This window comes from Prosopis cineraria, unplaced genomic scaffold (assembly GCF_029017545.1).
Source record: "Prosopis cineraria cultivar Desert tree isolate PC_DT_omini unplaced genomic scaffold, ASM2901754v1 PC2, whole genome shotgun sequence".
Taxonomy (NCBI): Eukaryota; Viridiplantae; Streptophyta; class Magnoliopsida; order Fabales; family Fabaceae; genus Prosopis; species Prosopis cineraria.
Window position 1 is genome coordinate 14,483,439 of NW_026555333.1, and position 22,450 is coordinate 14,505,888.

Below are 22,450 nucleotides of genomic sequence, written 5' to 3' on the forward strand. Positions count from 1 at the left end.
CACGAGAAATTAAATTATTAAAATGTGTGAGTAAATATTTTGGTTTTAAAATTTTTGTAGTTAAAAAAGTAAAAACTAATAAACTATTGCTCTAATATAACCATAAAAAATACATTTAAAAATATAAAAGATGTGTTTATTAAAAAAGAGAAGACATGATTGAAATTATTTTCCCGATTTCTTTACTTTGAAAAAATACAAAATAAAAAGTCGCCTTCAAATTTAGATATACTAGAAAACGAAATCCACATTAAATCAAATATATATATAAACGATTAAAAAACCATAACGTTGATGAATGATTGAATGAACGTGGAATCCAAATGCATGAAAGAGATGGGAAAATGTTCCATTATTGCTCAAGAGTCAAAATTATCTTTTAAAACAAATATTTTAAATTGCTTTCTTTTTTCCTGATCATTTGTTGTGCATTAAAGCATCTTTACTTGAACAATAGATAGCAGTTGTGATTGTAAATAATTGAATGAAAAATGAATCCATTCCAAGGAAAATATAGTTAGGAGGCTTTAATTATGGAACTGTCGCGATTCACAAACTAGCAACTAGACTGAAAAAAGTCGCATTCTATTATATGCGAGTGGTACAGTTTGTACTTTCACGAATCAAACGAAACAATTATAAGAGCCTCGAGCTTCTATTATTACCCCTCTTTATCCCCCCCCCCCCCCCCCTTTATTATTATTTCAATGAATTGACATTCCTTTCAGCTCGAAAATTTTGCTTTCATGATCTCTCTTCATCTTATTTCGATGTTCTTCTTTATATATATATAATTTTCCTAAATTTTTCCATCAAATAACATAAAACCTTAAATATATATTTTGAAATCTGGACCAAATGTTCAGCCGAAAAAGGGAAGTGGGATTTTACGGTGGGTTAATAATTATTTTTGTTCCTAAATTATAAACAAAAAATTATAAATATTTATAAATTTAATTATGCATCAATTGTAACTCTCAACTTTAAATATTTCTTCCATCATCTTCTTGATATTTAAAACACTTAACATCTATTACTCGTCAATAGCTTTAACTATTTTTTAAATATTTTTATCAAATTAAAGGTTATTTTTGCCCTTCAACTCAAATTTTTATAATAAAAAATAGTAAGAAAATATCATGTGGGGCCCACTGATGATGAGAAAATGACAGGGCGATAATAAAAAAAATTTTAAAATTGAGGGTCATAATTAATTCATAGTTAAATTTAGGCATGTTTATAACCTTATTTGTACAGTCCTGAGATAAAAATAATCATTTCCTCTCTCATTTTTCTTGTCTAATTGATTAGACTTACAATTGAACAATATTAAATGCGCGCACACGTGTGAAATAAATTCAAAGCATATAACATGATCATAAATCAATAATATTATAAATTATAGTAGAGAGAGAGAGAGCACGCGCGCGTGCAGGGGCTTTTAGTAAAATTAAAATTGTCGAAAAATGAAGTCTCAAAATGTCTCAATGTCGCATTTTATAAATGTGAAATTATCTAAAAATAAAGTTGGCTTTTGATAAGGTTTAATTTTTAAATTTTCATTTTTTTAAATTAACCTTTTTTATATTATATACATTTTGATTTTTTAAGGTTAATTCATACAAAGTTTCCCTCAATTTTGAACCATATATAAATAATCCTTTAACACTTGAAACTTAATAATAAACATTCTTAAACTTCATAGTTTATCCAAATAACCCCTAACCATCAATTATATACCCCATTAAATTTTATTTTGTGTGCATTTAAGTGCCTTAAACTTTAATTGATATAAAAATAACTTCATAAACTTTAAGTTATATGTAGATAATTAATGTATAAAATTAATTATATAAAGTTATTTGTACAAATATAAGAGTTGAGGGGGTTCATTGTAAAGTTTTAAATATTAAGAAGGTTATATGTACATGATTTAAAATTTAAGAAAGTAATGTATAATTTAATTTTTTTAATCGTGAAACTATTTTAATTTTTAACTTAGATAACGGGAAGATCCAAAAACAGTCACAATCACCGCAGATAATGTGGAAAACTACAGTTAGAGAGCCATGGATTGGGCTCTGACTGATTTCCAATTCGGAATATAGGTCCATGGGCCCAACCCAAATCAGACTCGTAGAGACACGTCACCCAATTTAGGCCATTGCCACCGTGAGCCACTAATTTTTGTGGAAACTAGACATTTAATAAAATTCAACGTTTGGGCTCAAACTCGGCCCTCTATAGTCCACGTGTCATGTTTTTAACGAACATGCATCTGAGCCCTAGTTGGTGATGATGTGGCTCGCAGGCACTCATCAATAATTTGAATACTCAATAATTCAGTAATTCAATAATTGGGCATATTTTGGATGAAGTGCTCTCGTTCTCCGTGCAGTTGATAGTGACCGAGTAATAATTAGCTATGGTCGGCCGCATCGTAAGGTGGTGGGTAACTAGTAGCAGTAACAACCACACCCGCCGACTATCATGCACAGCTTCCCACAAGTCCCATCCCAAACAGCAAGCAATCTTGGGAAGCAATAAAAATATACTCCACTTAAAAATATAAAACAACTTTAATTAAATCTCATTTCAAATAAAATAATTATTTATTTTTAAATTAATTTTATTTTTTTATATTTATTTTTATTAAACACCCAACAATAAATATAAAGTCATTATTAATAGGGATACTTTTAAAAAAATGACGATAATTATATCTTGAACAACTAAAAATATCTTATATTTGTGAACATCTAACTCCTAAAAAAATATTTTATATTTTTAAATGGAGAGAGTAACTAGTAATTTCTTTATTAAAAAAACTACAGCAAGTATTTTACTATAGATGAAACCTTTTCATCTTTATAAATATTAAATACAACATCTAATCTCATTCATCGAGTAGAGATATAAAACTATTTTTGTTCTATTTATAAATTATTTTATTAGATTTTCGTCACAATTTTTTTCATTTGTCTTTTATCGAATGTCAAAGAGTAAGGTATTGAAAACTAAATCAATCATTAAATCGGTTAAGCCAATAGGTTACTGGTTGGTAGTTGAACGCAAATCGATCATGATTAAAATAATATAATTTAAATAAAAAGACATTAATCATGAAAATATTCAACTAAATTCAAGATTAATCTCTAATACAAGATACAAATATAATAATAATTATAAAATTACAACCATATAAAAGTCTAACAATAATAAAATATAACTTTTTAAATATTCATTCTTACCATTACAATTTACAACATTTCAATCATTAAAAAGTCTATAACTAATAATCACTAACACTAAAATTATCAACAACGACAATCATAATTCATAAATACTTAGTAGCAATCAAACAAGTGAATAACAATAAATAATGAAATATTAAAATAATTAAGGCACAATTAACTTATAAGAATATTAAATTTTTTAAGTTCAAATTTACAATTAAGGTCCTTTATGCAAATAAAGACAGTAAAATTTGGTTTAATTGCCTTACCCCCTATTGCCTTGCTTTTTTAATTTTTAAGTTGAATTTTTTAATTTTTATTTAGTTTTTACAATTTTAAAAAAATAAGAAAAAAAAGTGACCCAACTGACCCAGCAATCTGACCTAGTTAGTTGGATTATCTCGAGTTAAACTTGGGTCAACTAAGTCAGTGGCTGATCGATTTAGGTGAAAACCTAGATCGAAAAAGAGAGTGAGTCACCGATTCATAAGTTGAATCGACCAGTTCAATTTGAGTTTTCCTACAATGTTAGAGAGAGAGAAAATATGTTGTTAAAATATATATATATATATATATATCTAATAAGGGTATTCTCTTATAAATAGGATTAAAGAAGTATTCTCTTAAATTTTAATTTTTTAATCGCAAGACAAAATCAACTAACTTTATAGTTCTTAAAGAATAATAGTTAATATTATTAAACTTGTCAAATAAAATAAACTTTCAATTTTTCCCTTCAACAAAATTAATGACCATAATAAAGTGGGGGTGGGTTTCTATTCTTTGTTTTTTCTTCATTGCGTCTTCACTGCAAGTCTAAACCATTTAAATTAAATATGTATTTTTAAAAATTATTAAATCTAAATTTTTAAATTTAATTTGACGATCCAAACCTGCACTAGTATCTTCTTTGTTCTCTTTTGCAGAGGAGAAAGTCCAAATCTAAGAGTAGAGGAGAAAATTTAAATCTAGTAAAGTATGTTTAGGAGTTAAAACCTTACCAGTAACTTGACATGCATTTGCATTCAGATGAGCACCAAGCGCTCATCATTACATGGCCAAATTGTGGCCTTACATTTCAACTTAAAATGATCTCAATCGTTTATTTTAAATTAATTTTTAAATATTTAAATATTATAGTTATTAATATAAAAATTATAAAAAATTTTGATGTTAAATCTGGACTGTCTTCTATATTCATTCAAAAATGAGAACCATGATACTCATAATATTTAATGAGATCTGAACCATCTAAATTTAAAATTTTTTATTTTTAATTACATTTATCAAAATAAAAATTTGAAAAAATATAAAAAATTTTAATCAATTTTTTTATTATCAATCTAGCCAGTACAAATTCAATTTGAAAGATCCAATTTAAAGTTAAAAAATTCTATACTTCCTCCATTAAAAAATGTAAAATATTTTGTGAGGAGTTGGATGTTAAAAATATAAAATATTTTTACTCTTTTGAGGTATAATCATTGCTTTTTTTTGACCAAATCATTACCTTTTTTAAAAGTGCCTCTATTGATGAATACATTTATATTTATTATAGGGTGTTTAATGAGAATAGATATGAAAAGATAGAGCTAGTTTGAAAGTAAGTAACTACTTTATTGGGGATGAGATTCAATTAAAAATGCATTACATTTTTAAACGGAGGGAGTAATTTTTATATTTTGACTATCTAGATGTACTCTAGATAGTTCAGCTATAATTTGAATGACTCAATTTAATATTATAATTTTTTATTATTTTTACATATATAAATATATCTTAGATAGTCCAAATTTAACATCAATTTTTTTATAATTTTTAAATTAATAAATATAATATTTAAAAATTAATTTAAAATGAGCAGTTGAGATCATTTCAAGCTAAAATGAAAGGCCACAATTTGACATAGTAATGATGAGCGCTTGAGGAGCACCGAATGCAAATGCAACTTAATATAACTAAAGATGATTAATAGTGGATAAAACTAGCTACTACTCGCCTTGATCTAATAAATTGAAGGATATTTAATAATTTTCAAAATTATTTTTTTAAATTTACTTGTATTATGGGCGTGGAAATATAATCTGACCATACTTTTTTTTTTCCTCATTCTTCATAACAATGAGGTTAAGAGCAAAAAGAAAAAGAATTGTCATTTTTTCATATAAAGAAGAGAATTGCTATTTTCATGAATATGTGAAATATAATTAGAAGTGTCTTATAATTTAGATTCAAGGAAGTAAGCTTTTGTCTATATTTAGGATCAAATAAAATTTTAAAACTGCATTATTATTAGGACTAGAGGGAATAGTATATTATTTACAATTTTTAATAAGGATAATTTAAATTTAAATATAAAAAGATTAAAAAGGAATTTTGATAAAATAAGAAACTTACGTATATTTGAAATGAATAAATAATAATTTATTTTGAGCTGCTGTTATTAGTGGAAATATAAATTATATAAGTAATAAACTTCGAGTTCCCACATTCATAGGATAACTTTTGGTTGGCTCTGGAATGAACAACGTCGAAGCTACAAAATCCGCACAATCAAGAGCATTATGGTCCTTAAGTATCATATCATGGCTTATATTAATTCATTCAGTTATATTCGTTGAATGTTCCATTGAACAATCATTTGATGGGGTCATTTTCGTTTGTACGTTGTAGTATTAGATTCCATGTCCAAAAGAAAAATTAATTAGTTAGCTCTCATAATAATTCTGTCCGCATTAAAAACCTAATCCCTAAAATTCACCTTAACGCAACTTAACCTTTTAAGGACTAGATGTTTTTTAAAAGTACAGGAACCATTTTATTTTAGCAAAAGGAACCATTTTATTAAACACCTGAAATATAAGGGAAAACATTCAAATTCAAATTAACCAACCACGCTTACATTCAGATAGTTAACATCTAGCCATTTATAAATTGATATGCCATCTTCAATCCAAGTTAATTTTCCTTAACTATTTTATGTATTATGAACTCTCCTTTTTTTTTTTTAAACCCAAGATATCATTACAATTAGCAATTGTAAGACTGATCTCTCAAAAAATTTGAGCAATACTTAAAAAAGTTGAGACCGATATCATATATGCTACAACTACTTGGGTTATTATGAACTCTTTCTTCAGGCTTATAACTTTTCTTTAAACTAACTAGCCATGCACCCTTTTATGCATTGTAGATGAATAATCACACAATTCATTACGGGTAATGTAATTTACTGTAGCTTTTATAATTTACATTGATATTAATATGGATGATCTTCATATTGATATAACTCATCTTTAAACATAAAATAAATGGAAGCCCAAACTTGATTAGCTTAAAATGAAATTATAAACTGACGGGGATTTTACTGAGTGAACATCACTCAATTCCTCACAAACAAGGTCTAGAGAAGATCCGAACCCAGTGGATCAAAAAATATATTCTCATAGAAGACGATCAAAAACCAAGGCTACAAAACATAAGCTATTTACGATTCATTAACTTCATAAAGCCTAATACACATACTATCACTGAGGCTGCTCTCCAGACTCCAGTGCAGCCACTGGTGAAATGCGCACATTGACAAGCCAAGGTAAAACAACAAAAGGCGTAAAAAAGCTATGAAAGGAAATGAAAAACAAAGAAGCACTTGTATGGACAGGCAGTTTCAAATCAAGGAAATCATCTCACATCAACTTACAGGAAAGGAAATCAGATTTGCAATCTACATCCGCCTCTTGACATGCCTGCCACCTGGATTAGCCGATGCTTCAACCATCCCATCTGTTACATCTTGCCCACACATGTTACTGCAACTCCTCTTCTTGCCCAGTGTCTCTTCCACCATTGCACATGCCTCCAGCAACTCCAACAACATTGAAGGGCAGCTCTCCTTCAAGTGCATGAAGGCTTCGGACTGCATTACCACTGAAAAAAAATTATTCAGCAAGTCAGAGTGTAAGAATCTGAATTCCAAGGTGCATAACAATGATAAAAAGACACCTTACATAAAATGCCTGGAAAATATATGCATAAATACATATTAAATAATATTAATGCCACCAACAACAAATCCACTGACTGCCTGACATTAAAGCAGTTAATGGCAAACTGAACTGACATTCTTTAAGCTAAAGAAAGAATTAAATGGAGGATATTTTGGCTTAAAAAAAATTAAAAATTGCACTAGAGGGTCAAGTCCGGTAAAGAGAAGTAGAAAATCAAGATGAACATTCATGTTTTTGGACAGGACTTTTTTATGAATGGTATGTCCAAATAATTGATTGTTGATATAACATAATCACATAATGCGATTCATGTAGCCAACCACACCTAACGGGATAAGCTTTGTTGTTGGTGTAGCACCAATGTATAGGGTAGCATTTTGTTTCAAGGAAAGTTTGTGTATATTTTGAAAATAGAGGAAGATTAATACAAATCCAATCAAACTCATCGGAGGTTTGTATAATTTACTCTATTTGTTGGCACTCTTGGTGCTTCATCATGCTTTTCAGATCGATTATATTTTCATGCCATTTCGTTTCTTTGTTTAATAACTTGTGATGTATATTTGGTGTGCATGGGATGATACCATCGGAATACCAATTGCACGCTTTTCTTTTATCATTTGCCTCTTGATATGTGGAATTGGAGGCCAGGAGAATGATGATTAATTATTTATACTACTGAAAAGATGCACTATATATTGGCATATTTGTCATAACTTTCACCCTTCGTTTGATTATTGTAGATTCCTTTGGCTTTTTATCTGTCATTTTCTATTCATTTTTTCTTTGCAAATGCTGTGTAGGTTTTAGGCACTGGATTTCCCAAGGTTAGTTAATCATTTGGCATTTGTTATTGATAAGGCCATACCTTGACTTCTTTTAATACTTTTGAGAGTTTTGTTATTCCAGTCAAAGGTCATTTATATCTTCTGTAAGCATTGATTTTTGGATTGTTATTTAACAAAAATACCCCACATTTAATTCTTTTTTTAAGCTTAACGAATGTATTTTTAGGATAACTAGGGGTATTTTAGTCAACGTTTAAAATTGGGCTAAAGTGCAGGATAACTTTTCATTTCAAAGCAGGTCTATGAATATTTCAAAACTAAGTCAGGGGTCATAAGTCATGAAAGATCAGTGCAATTTACTCTAAATGTAAATGCTAAAAGCATCATAATTTAACATAACCTAGAATTTTCACGTTCCTATTCTTAGAAAAACATGTACCTCCCAAATTTGCTGGATTTGCAACACATTTTAAACAAGAGGCCTTAAGTTGTGGGCAGTGATGTTGCTCAGCCAGTGCAAGTGATGTTGCTACAGTGCTAGTATTGATTTCCTCACATAAAATTGATTCACATAGCATTTTCAGCCAATCATGATTATACAGATCAGCAGCGGCCAATAGATGTTGCACCATGACAGTTTGTGAGCACACAGCTAGTGAGCCTATAACCTCATGGATGTCAGGAAGTTTATCTGTATAGATGAAGAGAAGCATTGCCTGCAAAGACATATAAAAGGATTTTCCCTCAATCACCCCACTTAACATGAAAATCAGAAAGAATGGTTCCCTTTGAAATTATCATAAATGGTGAGGACACTTTAGAAACAAATATCCAACACCACAGCCAAAACTTGCACCACAATGACTTCCAAAAACAATGGTAAATATTTCATAAAAGAGTTATGCTAACTTGCCATTTTCTTTATATGAATCACTCTACTCAACAAAATTGCATCCTAGAAACAACAATCTTGGTAAGATGGCTCAATTTCCACCCATAGCTTTACTATTGAAATAAAGACACAAGGGAAGACCTGAAATTGCTACTATCTGTGCAAGTATGAAAAACAGTCAATTGCATGTTTTACCTGAGATCAACAAGCAAGACAAACCAAATAAAGATACAGCAAAGCCATGCTCATCAAGTTGTGATGCTTCTTATGTAAGACACACTATTGGCCAAAGTTTCATGTTTGATACAAAGGACTTATGATATAAAGGATTTATGCTACAAAAGAAGTACAAAGTCTCATGTCTGATATTTTTTAGACCCTCAGATTCCTTAGATCACACAGGCTTTTCCATGTGTAGGAGGAATGAGAAAATAAAGTCCTTTAAAGAATCTTTTCTGGCATTCTCTTCGATAATTCTCAAACAATTAGTTAAAACATATTGACACAATTTTATCATTTTCTAATTCAAAAGTTATTTCAAGACCTTTTTTTAACATGATGATCTAAAATTCCTAAAGGTGAAAATTCCGCTTTGGACTGCAGATTAACACCAACAATCTGTTACAGGGAGGTGCCTAGGCCACATAAAGCCCTGATTCCTGACATGCATGTGGTGCGTTGTAGGAGTTTAAAGATAATCCATCATCTTTTTTTTCTTTTTTGGTAAAAGATAATCTGTCATCTTTTACTTCAACACAAGATCGTATAAAATTTTTGGGGTAAGCTCTTTACCATTTGTAAGGAACAGTACATAAGGCCAGACAAAGTGGCGTGTTTTGCTACAAGGATTTGACATGCTTGGATTGAGTGCAATCCTAGAATTTTTGAACTAGGGTTCCTTGCAGCCCAAATCCTCTACATTCATTTTAAAAAGAGATAGAGAGAAAAAATTGGAGCAGTGGACCCAAAATACCTAATTATGAGGTGTGAACTTCATACACAACGATATTCTTTTGTGTTACTCTGTGTGTGTGTGTGTGTGAATTCTCTTCATTCACTTTATGAGTAGAGAGGATAAAAAGGCACGCTCTTTATAGTTTCTTTAACTTGGAAAAAATGTTTTCTATAACTATAGGTCAAAGCACATGATTCATAAGGGTTTGTTTGTCCGATATTCAAATTGCAAAGAAATTAGAGGGCCCCCTTTGAATCGACATATTTCTCTCTTTCATGCCAAGAGAAGAGAGAGAAAGAGAGAGAAGATGATCTCCCTCCCCTCTTTCTCTCTCCCATACAAATGCTTTCATGCATAGATTTAAAAGCAGTACCTTGAAGATAAAAGGCTCAATATCCTCTAACACCACTTCATCCCTGCTAGGATCCCCAACAAGTCCAAAAAATTAAGCTCTAAACATAGGAGATCGGGCAGCAAGTATCAACTTATAAGCTTTGAAGCTTTCATTCCCAACTTTAGAAACTACATCACATCCAACTTCAGATTCTAACAAACCCTTAAAATCCTCACCCATGTCAGGCTGTAATATAAAAACACTCTGTTTAGCTCCCTCAAAATGAGTTTTCACAACACCAACAGTGCAATGCATAACAAGGCAATCATCTTTCAGATACTCTGAATTTTCCAATGATGTTCTTCTGAAAAAACGCTTGTAACCCCTGAAATAACAAAGAAAGGTGCATTGTGTAGAAAATTTAAGCCGTATCATTTTAATGGCAAAGGACAGTGTAAGTTTCAACACTTAGTGGTAACATTTGAAGGTAATTCTTCCCCCTCCGGGTTATAATATACAGCAGTCACAAGACACAAAGTATACTTTTCAAGTATAAATGCATAAGATCCACTAAATACTGCTGATACTAGGCGGTTAAAATGTCAATATCACATCACACTATCCAAAGTGAAAAACGAGATTACATCAGAGGAAGGTTTAAGCATAAATTTAGATTACATCAACAACTACCCAAACCTTAAAAAGTAAATCTTTGAAACTCTCTGCAACAAATTTGTTTCGAAGTGGCAAAACAAGGCCATAAAAATCTAGTCCAATCACACAAGGTTTCACGAATTAGCCATAAGAAAGCTTCAGTAGCACAATTCACACTACTTAATAAAACATGTTAGTAATTAATAGTATTGCTTCGAATAGGAGGACACTCAGGCGCAACCAAAATAATAATAATAATAATAATAATGGATGTCCCTAGCGGCAGTTCACAGTCCACACCAAAACTGAGAGCACTGAATTGAAGTTCTTCATGAAAACAACTACATCCAACTACATTTCATACTTTACAAACATTATTCTGCCTCGAACCTAATTTCTGGTAGCAGAGAAATCGTCGACTTAATTTAACCATAACCCACAATTTTCCGAGATGAAAATGCAATAAAAAAATGAAAATAAGCTCAATTCATACCACATGCTGCCTCTATACTTCAATGTATAAGGTCCACTCTCCAGCGGGCGATCAAAATGATTATGCACTTTACCGTTGCCTTTCCCACTCTGGTCGACCAGAGTCAACTTGAACAAAGCCCTAACGTCAGTTCCTTCGCTCGCCAAGGCTATAAAAACCGAAATGTACATGGAATTGTCCTCTGGCTTCTTCCCATCAGGGTAGAAATAAATTGCCCAAACGTAGCCACCAACACTAAATGTGTCGCTCATTATATACCTCCCAGCACCCATCCCTTTGGCCAAAGAATACCCCTTTATGATAAATTGGTGATACCCATCAACAGTCTCGCTGATTGACCGTGAGACTGAGGCCGATCCCGAGTCTGAGAATGGCTTGAAGTCACCCATCCATTAAACCAATTTAGAGGCTCCCATAGGTTTTATCGACATCGTGAAGTAAAACCCAAGAGGGCGATAAATGAACCGTTTTGACGAAAATTGCAGCAAAAGCGAAGAATGGTGAAACCTTGATTGTGGTTCAGAAACCGTGAGAGTGGGAGGTTAGTTAACAATGAGCGAAACAGTTCTGCTTCTGCGGACGGGGAGGTTCGAACTGTCTCTTTTTAGTTTAAATGAGAATGGGAAAATCACATTTGAGTCCTATGTAAATAAGTTAATGTCAAATAAACCTTAAATTTGCTTAACTATTTAGAGGTCCCTTGTTATTTCTAATACATATGAAAAGATAAAATTACCCCTTAAATAGTGAAAGAAGATGGTAAAAAAAACCTTGTCAATCACAAATTGTGCAAGCTCCATTTTTGTCCAAATAAACCTATGTAATTTGCACATCCTATTATTGCTTTTAGCAGTCCATGAAGCTTTGCTTTTGGTTTGCTCTGTCTCTTTATTTTCCCTCTGGTCTTGAACAAGCAGTGTTTTCAGAACCGGACCGGACATTGAACCGGAAAAGTCAGCGGTTCACGGTTCGCATGGTTCAACCGGTTGGACCAATGGTCCAACCGGTGACGTAATAATTAAATTAAAAAAAAATTATATATGTATATAATAATTTAAATATAAGAAATACATATAAAATTGCTATTTAACTTAAAAAACTTAAATATTTTAAGTTTATTATGACTTAACAAGCTATATGATACACTATAATATCAAATGATTAAAAAAATTAGTCATTTTTTTAAAAAAATTTGATAAAAAATAAAAAAAAAATTTTGAACAGTCCGGTTTTTGAAAATCGGATCCGGTTCCCGGTCCGACCGCCGGTTCGAAATGGCTCAACCCGGCTCAACTCTGAAAACGGTTTTTTCCTTTGAACCAGACCGGAAACCAGACCGGTCGACGGTCCGACCGGTCCGACCGGCCGGTCCGGTCCGGTTTTCAAAACAGTGTGAACAAATATCATTGCCATTGTTGCTTCAACTGAAATCACAAAGGACGGAGGAGTGCATAGCTCAATAACAAACGTGTCAAATATGAGTACCTAATAAAGAGGCACCTACTCTTCCTTTTCATTATGGGAATTAGAATATTCATGAAAACCTACTTTTGACACCAAATGAAAGTGATAAATGCCATGCACTGTACAAGTAGGGCTAGAGTTAGAGAGAGGGAGAGATGTTCAAACAAGTGTGTGTACATTTACATTGCATCCCCAGTCGTAGAGATCAAACTAAAAGTTGTGTGTGTGAGAGAGAGAGAGAGAGAGAGAGGCTACCATTGTTAAAGCTTGATCGCAGTGAGATTTTGACCGCATCTTCTTCAAAAACAGTGGATGACTTGATTGTTTGATCCTATATTTTCTCGATTAACCTTGACTTTCCATCTCATGTGTATGTCAATCTTGATGATAATGAGGACATTATTGTTGGACTGGCCCTGACTCAAGGAAACAAAATTGAAGGAAGCTGCAAGCACGTTTGTACATATTATTCGAAGAAAAAAACTCAAAAACATAAAATTTGAAGACATGGATATTTTTAGAAAAATAAAGTTTCAACTAATGCTTTTCATAAAATGTAAACTAGTTACTAATAATATATATTGTGATCTAGAGGAAGTAATAATCCTTTGACAAAAAAAGGAAAAATGGCAATTAGAGACTTTATAAGAACATCAACGATAATTATAAACATTAAATTATTGAAATCTTAATAATAAATCATGATCCTTACTTGCAATTAAAAAAAAATGCGAATAGTTAGTTGGAAAAACAACTGCATACACTTTAGATTATTTGTAACATTAGTTAAAAATTACAAGTTAATCACTTATAATTTTTTAGCTATTATTTAGGAAATCAATAATAGATACTTGAAAATCTTTATAGCGCTAGTTGAGAACTTACAAAAGTTCATTGTAAATCTCAAGCTAATAAATAAAAGATAATTTATTGTATTCAAGGATTATGATCTCTTATAGGGATTTTAATAATTAAATATTTGTAATTATTATTAATATTCTTATGGGATTCTTAATCGTCATTTTTTTAAAAAAAAAAAGCACCAGGCTAATTAAGGGTGCTCTCTAATTTTAAAATACAAACATATATTTTAAAATTTAAATTTAAATTAAAAATTAAAAATATTTTAATTTTTAAGGTAAAATAAAAATAAGCTTAAATTGATTGTTCAAGGGATTTATTAGGATAGGGTTAGTCAAATTGATTTTTTTTTTAAATGTCACTTTTTTAAGTTTCAATCTTTATCAAAATGAGTTTGACTGAGCAACGCATTAGATTCGGCTCTCATTCCCAATTACGATCATGTGTATGACAAAGAAGAGTCAAAGCATGTAATAATCTCTGGGTAAAGAAAGCATGTAATAATCAGCCACTGTACTTCCATTTGCTGAAATTAGATTCTCATATTTTGAAAGATGGCCTCATTAATCCCTCCAGTCATAAAGCCCATCAAGATCATTAAATTCAATTGAGGTGGCCCTCACAAGGAGGATACGTGGATAAATAAACCCACATGGTCTGTGACCTGGTTAAATGGTGACGTGGTGGACAAGGAAGAGGACCAGGGGAGTCCGAAACTACAAATTGGGCTAGACGTTCACGCTCAGGCTTGATCCCTATAACGCAGTTCTATTTCATTGAAGCTCGCTTGGTTCTGCACGCTCTATAGGTTTGAAGAAAGTACGACTGTAGAAGGGAGATGGTAGGTTTGCATGATCACGAAAAAACAAACACTAAAATAATGCGTGTAAGATCCTTTATTTAAAAAATTTAAAAAAATTTTAAATGAAAAAATAAATAAGTTGAAATTCAGAACGAAAATTTAAAAAAATTTAAACTTGTGTGTACACAAATGAGATAATTGATTTAAATTTAAATTTTTATTAATCTAAACATACCATTAAATAAATTTTAAGCTTGAATTTTGTTAAAATCATAGGTGCAAAATACCAAACATGTTGCAATGTGGACTTCACTCCTAATTCCCTTTCCTTCCCTTGTGATTCTTGCCTATCTGAACAGAAATGGAAGAGTGAAGAATGTTTTAATTAAATTATAATTCTATCATTATTTTTCTTGATTTTATATTTTTTAATTCCTTGTCTGTAAATAAAAATGAATGAGTAGTTATCAGTACTACTTACTATTTCTCAATAAAACTAAAGAAAAACCTAATATTTGGTCCCTATAATTTTATTGGTTTTTATTTTTAATTTATATAGTTTTTCTCTATTGTTTTTAATCCTTTTAGGAAATAAAAGTATTGAAAAAGTTAAAATTATAAGGACATGAAAAACAAACATTATTCAATTTTTAAAAATTATAAGGATTAAAAATATTGAACAACAATTATAAAAACTAAAAGTAAAATTCTATTAACCTATATGGATTGATGACTGTGCTTTCCCTAAAACTAAAAATAACTAATACTTCATTCATTAAAAAATAAAAGATATTTTTAATCAAATCTCACTTCTAATAAAGTTTTCACCTACTTTCAAACTAATCATATCTTTTAATATTTACCCCTATTAATTACCCTATAACAAATATAAAGTTACCATAAATAGGAATACTTTTGAAAAAAAAAAATAATTATATCTTGAAAGACTAAACATGCTATATTTTTTAATATTTAACTCTTTAAAAAATATCTTACATTTTTAAACAGAAGAAATATGTTTTTTTAATAAAAGTTTCTTGATAAAATAACGTGTATCTATAAAGTCTTTTACAAGCAACCAGAAAAGGAAACGACGCTGCCATTTTAAAAATAATTGTACTAGACTACTAGCTGTATCAAAAAAAAGAAAATACATTTGAATGATTCTTATATACTACTAGTAAATTTTTACACAAAAGATGAAAAGAATCTGAAATTATTTTTAATTTAATTACACACAACATTTTTTTTTTTTTAACCGAACCTTAAAAAACTTTACTCACATTAGAATCCTTCCCGGTGGCGGTAAGTATTTGCCCAGGAAAGATCGTTTATCATTAAATTAATCAAAATTAAATATTAATTATCACTACTAAGTATATATCAGTAAATTAATATATATCATGTTCATATTTATATTATAAAAAGCTTAGAAACCAAACGGACCCTTAATAGAAATTCCGTTTACAAATCACCTTGACTGACGCCTCAGCTCGGCCGCGCCTATTCACGGCTTCATCAAAGTCTGCAATTAGTGATACATAATGCATTTTCACTCTCAGTCTCCTTCAACCAGCTAAGCTCTCTTCTCTTCCCTTCTCTTTCTTCTCTTCCATCATCGTCTTCGACCTAGTGGAGGAGGAGCAGTTCTGGAGAAACGCAACATAGATCTTTGCATTCCAATCCAAACATGAAACCCCCTATCAGTGGCGATTTGTTCAGAACGCCCTCTTTCCTTAAGATCGCTGCTTTCTTCTTCGTTACCGCCACTTTCTTTTTCTTGGGTAAGCACTGGTCCCAAGGCTCCCAGCAACTCGTCTTCTTCACCACTGCGAGTCAGCAGCCTACTACGGTTGTTACGTCCCCGAATTACAACAAATTCTTCAATATCTCTGCCCTCATTGCTCAGAATGAGACCCAATCACAGCCGGAGAAAACCCTAGCAGCGGTGCCCCTCGTCCCACCCCAAGCTCCCCCTCCACCGGCACCACCACCTCCACCGGCTTCGATTCGGACATTCGGGATCCTCAACGAGAATGGCACAATGTCTGATGAATTCGACGTTGGGGATTTCGATCCGGAACTGGTCGATAATTGGGTCAATGAGACTCAAGTTGAGACGCAGGAGAATTCTGCGTCTGCTCCCCAATTCACAATAAAGAAGTTTGGTTTATGCCCGCGGACCATGAGTGAGTATATACCTTGTTTAGATAATAGAGAGGCAATTCAGAAGCTGAAGTCGACGGAAAGGGGTGAAAGGTTCGAGAGGCATTGTCCTGAGAAAGATCGATCTTTGAATTGCTTGGTTCCGGCGCCTAAAGGGTATCGTAGTCCAATTCCATGGCCGAGAAGTCGAGATGAGGTATTCTGCGCAAGAATTCGTTCCTATTCAAAGGCAGAAAGTCACAGAACTCCATTGTTCTTTCGTTATTGATAAAGTGACATACGGTTTGGTTTTCGAGGGAAAAAAAGTCAGAACATGACGGCTATTTTCTATTCGCGCTAGTTAGATCCACACTAAAATTAGTGATGAAAAATTCTGATGGTTAATTGATTATCTCGCACTTTTTATCTCGCTCTATGAGGTTTCTTGCCTTTTTGTGTGCAGGTATGGTACAGTAATGTTCCACACACTCGTCTCGTGGAGGACAAAGGGGGTCAAAATTGGATTTCCAGAGACAAAGATAAGTTTAAGTTTCCAGGAGGTGGTACACAATTCATTCACGGGGCAGATGAATACTTGAATCATATTTCTAGGGTACTTACCTGCTTAGATTTGACTTATTCAGCATAATAGATCTATTTATTGATTTTTCTGATGTTATTTATCTTGATGTCTAGATTATTCCTGAAGTCGCATTTGGTCAGAATACAAGAGTTGTTCTCGATGTTGGCTGTGGTGTAGCCAGTTTTGGTGCGTACTTATTATCACGAGATGTACTCACTATGTCTATTGCTCCCAAAGACGTTCATGAGAATCAGATCCAATTTGCTCTTGAGCGCCATGTACCTGCAATGGTGGCAGCATTTGCAACTAGACGTTTATTATATCCCAGTCAAGCTTTTGACTTGATACATTGTTCTCGCTGTAGAATCAATTGGACTCGAGATGGTATATTCTTCTTCCTTATGTCATTGTGGTACTGGCAGTCCTTGGTGATAATGGGGAGAAAAATGACAAGGCAAAAGAAATATATAACAGCTAACCAAACTAAAGATAGCAAGTTGGAATTGTCAATTCTTGCAGAATAAGCATTATTATTGCTATTTTCTTTATGATGCTTGATGCTTTTCTTCTCATGTTAGGTAGTCACTTTTCTTGAAGCCTGAGCTTATTCCTATTAGATGTGTTACTGTTGGACAAAACTGCTGCTAAATTGTAAATGCTGATTCATCATCTTCTTAACCCCACATTATTCTGTTAATGAACATAAAAATAGGCTTTTCACTTGTTTGCTGTATGAAGTATATATCTAAACTCATTTATTCCTTCCACCCTTTTGTTAGTTGCTCAGTTGGAGTTCTTCTAATGGGCATTCTCTTTGTTACTTGTCATGAAGATGGGATGTGGCTACTTGAAGTTAATAGGATGTTAAGGGCAGGAGGGTACTTTGTCTGGGCAGCCCAGCCAGTTTACAAGCATGAGGAAATTTTGGAAGAACAATGGGAAGGTAATATTTCTGACATTGAATTTATTGAAGGCTTTCAGCAATATCTGTAGGATTTGCTGGTTGAATTGCTCAGCTTTGTGCATTTTTTATTAACACAAACATTTTCTGACGTGATATGTGCATCAAATTGTTTCAGACCTTTGGGATGGCTGAAAGAATTGACATGTAATCTGTTAAAAGGCCACATATCACAATTTTTCTTGTTAATATTGGCATTTTTGGACATGAAATGTAAATCAAGTTGTTTGTTACCTTGTTTTCCGTCAGTTTCTCAGAACATCAGACAGACAGAATCAAGGAATAATCTTTAATAATATCACAAATATGATCTAGACTTCCCCTTAACAATTCATATGTTATTCAAAAGCAATGACACTAACCTTCTTCACGTAATATGTTTCCTTGCAAATTCGTTTATCTTTATCATTCTTTCAATGGCATAAATTCGATGGTGTCAGAGGAGAAGTGTCTAATATGGTGTTAGATATCTGCTTATTGGCTCCCATGATCATCCTTTAAAGAGTTAATCTGTTTGTAATGCGCTGACTTATATATATATATATATATATATTGTTGTCTGCATCTATGATGCATGTAACAATGGAATATGTTATCTTCAGAGATGCTCAATCTTACAACTCGTCTCTGCTGGAAGTTTTTGAAAAAAGATGGATATATTGCGGTATGGCAGAAACCTTCTGACAACACTTGCTATCTAACCCGTGAGACAGGAACTAGTCCTCCACTATGTGATCCAAGTGATGACCCAGACAATGTTTGGTATGGTGTTCTTGCTTTCCTGATCTAGATGAGAGAATATGACGTTTCTATCCAATTATGATCATTGTGACAAACTACATAAATTTATCCTAAAATGTAGATTGTAGAGCTTTTCAAGATCAAGTCAATTAACTAAGAAGCTAGGTTTTGGTTATATGTAAATTGAAACTGCCCAAGGGAGTAGGATATAGTTCCTTCATTGATGTTGAAATGTGTAATGGCCTTTAGATTCGGGTAAATTTCTCAAAGTGATTAAATTTGAGATACACTAAAACTATTATTATAAGGATCATGTATATAGTGGTTAGTGTTGACAAAGCAAGCATTTATGTTCCTTCTCGTAGGATTGATTTTGACTACTATAAGATGCCTTTTTAATAGCTATTTTAGGATAATTATTGAATCATGCTGGCATTATAGGTATACACAAGTTTTCTATTCTCCCCTCATCATTCTAAGGGGTAAATCTCACATGAGATGCCTTAAATGCGGTGATGGTTCAATATTGAATTCCTTAATCCTCATCTTTTAGAACTAGTTCATACCTTCATTCTACATGTCTTTTTACGTGTAGGAGAGGATGTTTGTACGGCGTCTGTGGTTCCAGTGATAATGTATACCAGGGTCGTTTGTTTATGAAATTTTAAACAGGGAGGAAGTGTTTGGGATTTCTACTAACAATGCCATAGTCCCATTTTTCAAAACGAGCTTACCTTTTATGCCAGCTTTGGGAAAGCAAAAATAAGACCAGAGTTAGTTCTATGTTAGCAATTTAAAATTTTTGGGTCAAACCCCAGGATAGCCGTTTTAGACATGTTATTCTTATTTTGTTACTGGCTCATTATTGTTGAACTTGTTATTTGCATGATTAATTTAGGTATGTTAATCTTAAAGCATGCATCTCTCGATTGCCTGAAAATGGATATGAAGCAAATGTTACAAGGTGGCCTGCACGCTTGCAAGCTCCACCTAGTAGGCTTCAAAGTATAAAATTTGATGCCTTCATATCCAGAAAAGAGCTTTTTCTGGCAGAGACAAAATACTGGAATGATATAATAGGAGGCTATGTTCGTGCATTACACTGGAAGAAGATGAGATTAAGAAATGTGATGGACATGAAAGCTGGTTTTGGAGGGTAAATTAACTATCCTATTATGCACTTGAAATTATATGTATATGATTTTTCAAATCAGTATCTTCATCTTAATTGTGTGTTTTACAGATTTGCAGCTGCGTTAATTGATCAGAATTTTGACAGCTGGGTTATGAATGTCGTCCCTGTTAGTGGCCCAAACACCTTGCCTGTAATATATGACCGTGGGTTGATTGGAGTTATGCATGACTGGTATGTTTCTAAAGTAATTTCAATCTAATCATATGTTAACTGTTATCATTGCTGTATTGACTTCGCTTAATTTTACTCACTAGATATTTTGTGCTATCTTACTTGTCTGTGTCACTTTGGAAAACCTGTGGGAGGAATCCCATTCCAAATCTGTCCATAGTCTTTTGTGATCACGTCAAAATGTACTAAAATTTCACCAAATGTGATTCAGGTGTGAACCATTTGACACGTATCCCAGAACCTATGATTTACTGCATGCAGCAAACCTGCTTTCTATTGAGAGAAAAAGGTACCTCTTTCTCTGCTTGTCACTGTTGTGATCTCTGTCCTTGTTGATAACTATTGTTTTTTGCCTCCCTGGGTCCTGTGCCAAAAATAAAAAAGTCCGTGTTCAATATATTCTAGCTCAAATTGGAAAATGGTATTACAGTGAGTATTGCGAACTTAAAGCCCGTATTTCCTTATATTTTTCAGCTTCCTAATCTGTTTTACCCTCCCGTCTGCAACTTAGAGATTTTTTTATTTACATGCCATTGTTCCAGATTTTAACAGTGTTATGCCCAGGAAAATCTACTACCGCAATGTGTAATGTGTAAAATTCATATTCCATTTTCCATTTAAAACGTATAATCTAAGTGACTTCTGACCTGAAACTAGTAGGGCTGTCCTTTTGTGCTTTTGGTATTGTGAGAGCATGTGGCCTCTCTTTGATCTTTATTATCTGTTCAATATTACTGCATCAGATGCAATATTTCATCAATTATGCTTGAGATGGATCGGATCCTGAGACCTGGAGGGCGGGTATATATCCGTGATTCCCTGGCCATCATGGATGAACTTCAAGAGATTGCTAAGGCAATAGGCTGGCATGTGACATTGCGAGATACAGCCGAGGGACCTCATGCAAGTTATAGGGTCTTGGTTGGTGATAAGCGCTTGCTTTGGGCTTGAATCCGTGATGTGTATGAAACATACTGGTTTTTTCCTTTGATCTTTGCAATGGGAACGATCTGCAGAACCACACTCATTTGAGAAGCACGGAAACATTGCTGCAAGTAGTCTCTTCTCTTCCTTACAAGCTTCTGGGAGTGAAAGTATGCCAGGAGCATTTCTTTATTTGACACTCGACGTCTGATACCAATATAGCTGGATAGATTAGAATGCATCATCTAACTTAATTGTAAAATTCAACTTGTTTTTTTGTGCAGAGGTTTCACATTAGCATTTGTTATTTTGTTTGTTGATGTTATTGCAAACATTGCAATTCCTCATGTATTCTCTCCCCAATTTTTCAATGTCAGGTTACGTGTTTCTGAATAGGATTCATCTGATTCTTGATAATATTCCACCATTTTCTTTCTTTCTTTTTTCAATAATTCCATGCTTATTATGGTTCATTCGTTACAGCAGGAACACTCTAGCCGTATGGTATCTCCTATCTGTTAGTTTTCGAACTCTGTAACATGGTAAAAGTGAACAAGGGTATTAGTTCCAAGGAAAAAAACGTATTTGTGATACCTCAAAAAACGAGATTGATATACATACACATGTTTCTTACCTATTTTCTTTGCAGTGCTTACGAGGTATATGAATGCATGAAGCATAGCTAAGAAGTATAACTGGTTCAATTGGTTCATGGGTTTCCGTCAATTTCAAGTTTTCTCCATTTCCAGGAATAGACTAGTTAGTAGACATTAATTTACTAGTTTTCTAGTCAAACCGGTTAGTCGAATTCCTTTTTGTCCCCCAAATCATGCTTGTCACACCTCATTGCATGACAGTGATTATGGATTGCAAGTTGCAATTCAAATCTCAACACTGAAGATATCATTTGTTCGTAATTAACTAATTATAGAGGATCCATCAATTTACGCAAATCTTGAGAGCAGTTGAACTGTTTATAGCATGTAGACGTTGCATCTTTATATAATGTAAGACATTTTTAATTGAATTTTACTTATCAAAAGTAGTTACCTACTTTTAAACTAATCTTATCTTTTTATATTTCTCCCTATTAAATACTCTACAATAAATATAAAGTGATTATCAATAAGAATATTTTTGAAAAAAAAGGCAATTATTACACTTCAAAATGTTGAAAATACCTTACATTTTTTAGCATCTAACTCCTCAAAAAGTGCCTTATATTTTTTAACGAAGAGAGTAAC

The 22,450-nt window shown here is 32.5% G+C and overlaps 1 protein-coding gene and 1 pseudogene across 1 annotated transcript; one reads left to right on the forward strand and one right to left on the reverse strand.

Annotated features, from left to right (window-relative positions):
* Positions 1 to 6,565: 6,565 nt before the first annotated feature.
* Positions 6,566 to 11,956, reverse strand: LOC129299324 (BTB/POZ and MATH domain-containing protein 3-like; annotated as a pseudogene).
* Positions 11,957 to 15,979: 4,023 nt separating this feature from the next.
* Positions 15,980 to 21,599, forward strand: LOC129303126 (probable methyltransferase PMT11). Its single transcript, XM_054942201.1, has 9 exons — positions 15,980 to 16,848; positions 17,095 to 17,244; positions 17,328 to 17,598; positions 18,047 to 18,157; positions 18,778 to 18,937; positions 19,815 to 20,072; positions 20,160 to 20,282; positions 20,494 to 20,571; positions 21,026 to 21,599. The coding sequence occupies exons 1-9, from the start codon at positions 16,177 to 16,179 to the stop codon at positions 21,231 to 21,233; spliced, it is 2,031 nt and encodes a 676-aa protein (XP_054798176.1). The 5' UTR covers positions 15,980 to 16,176; the 3' UTR covers positions 21,234 to 21,599.
* Positions 21,600 to 22,450: the final 851 nt, after the last annotated feature.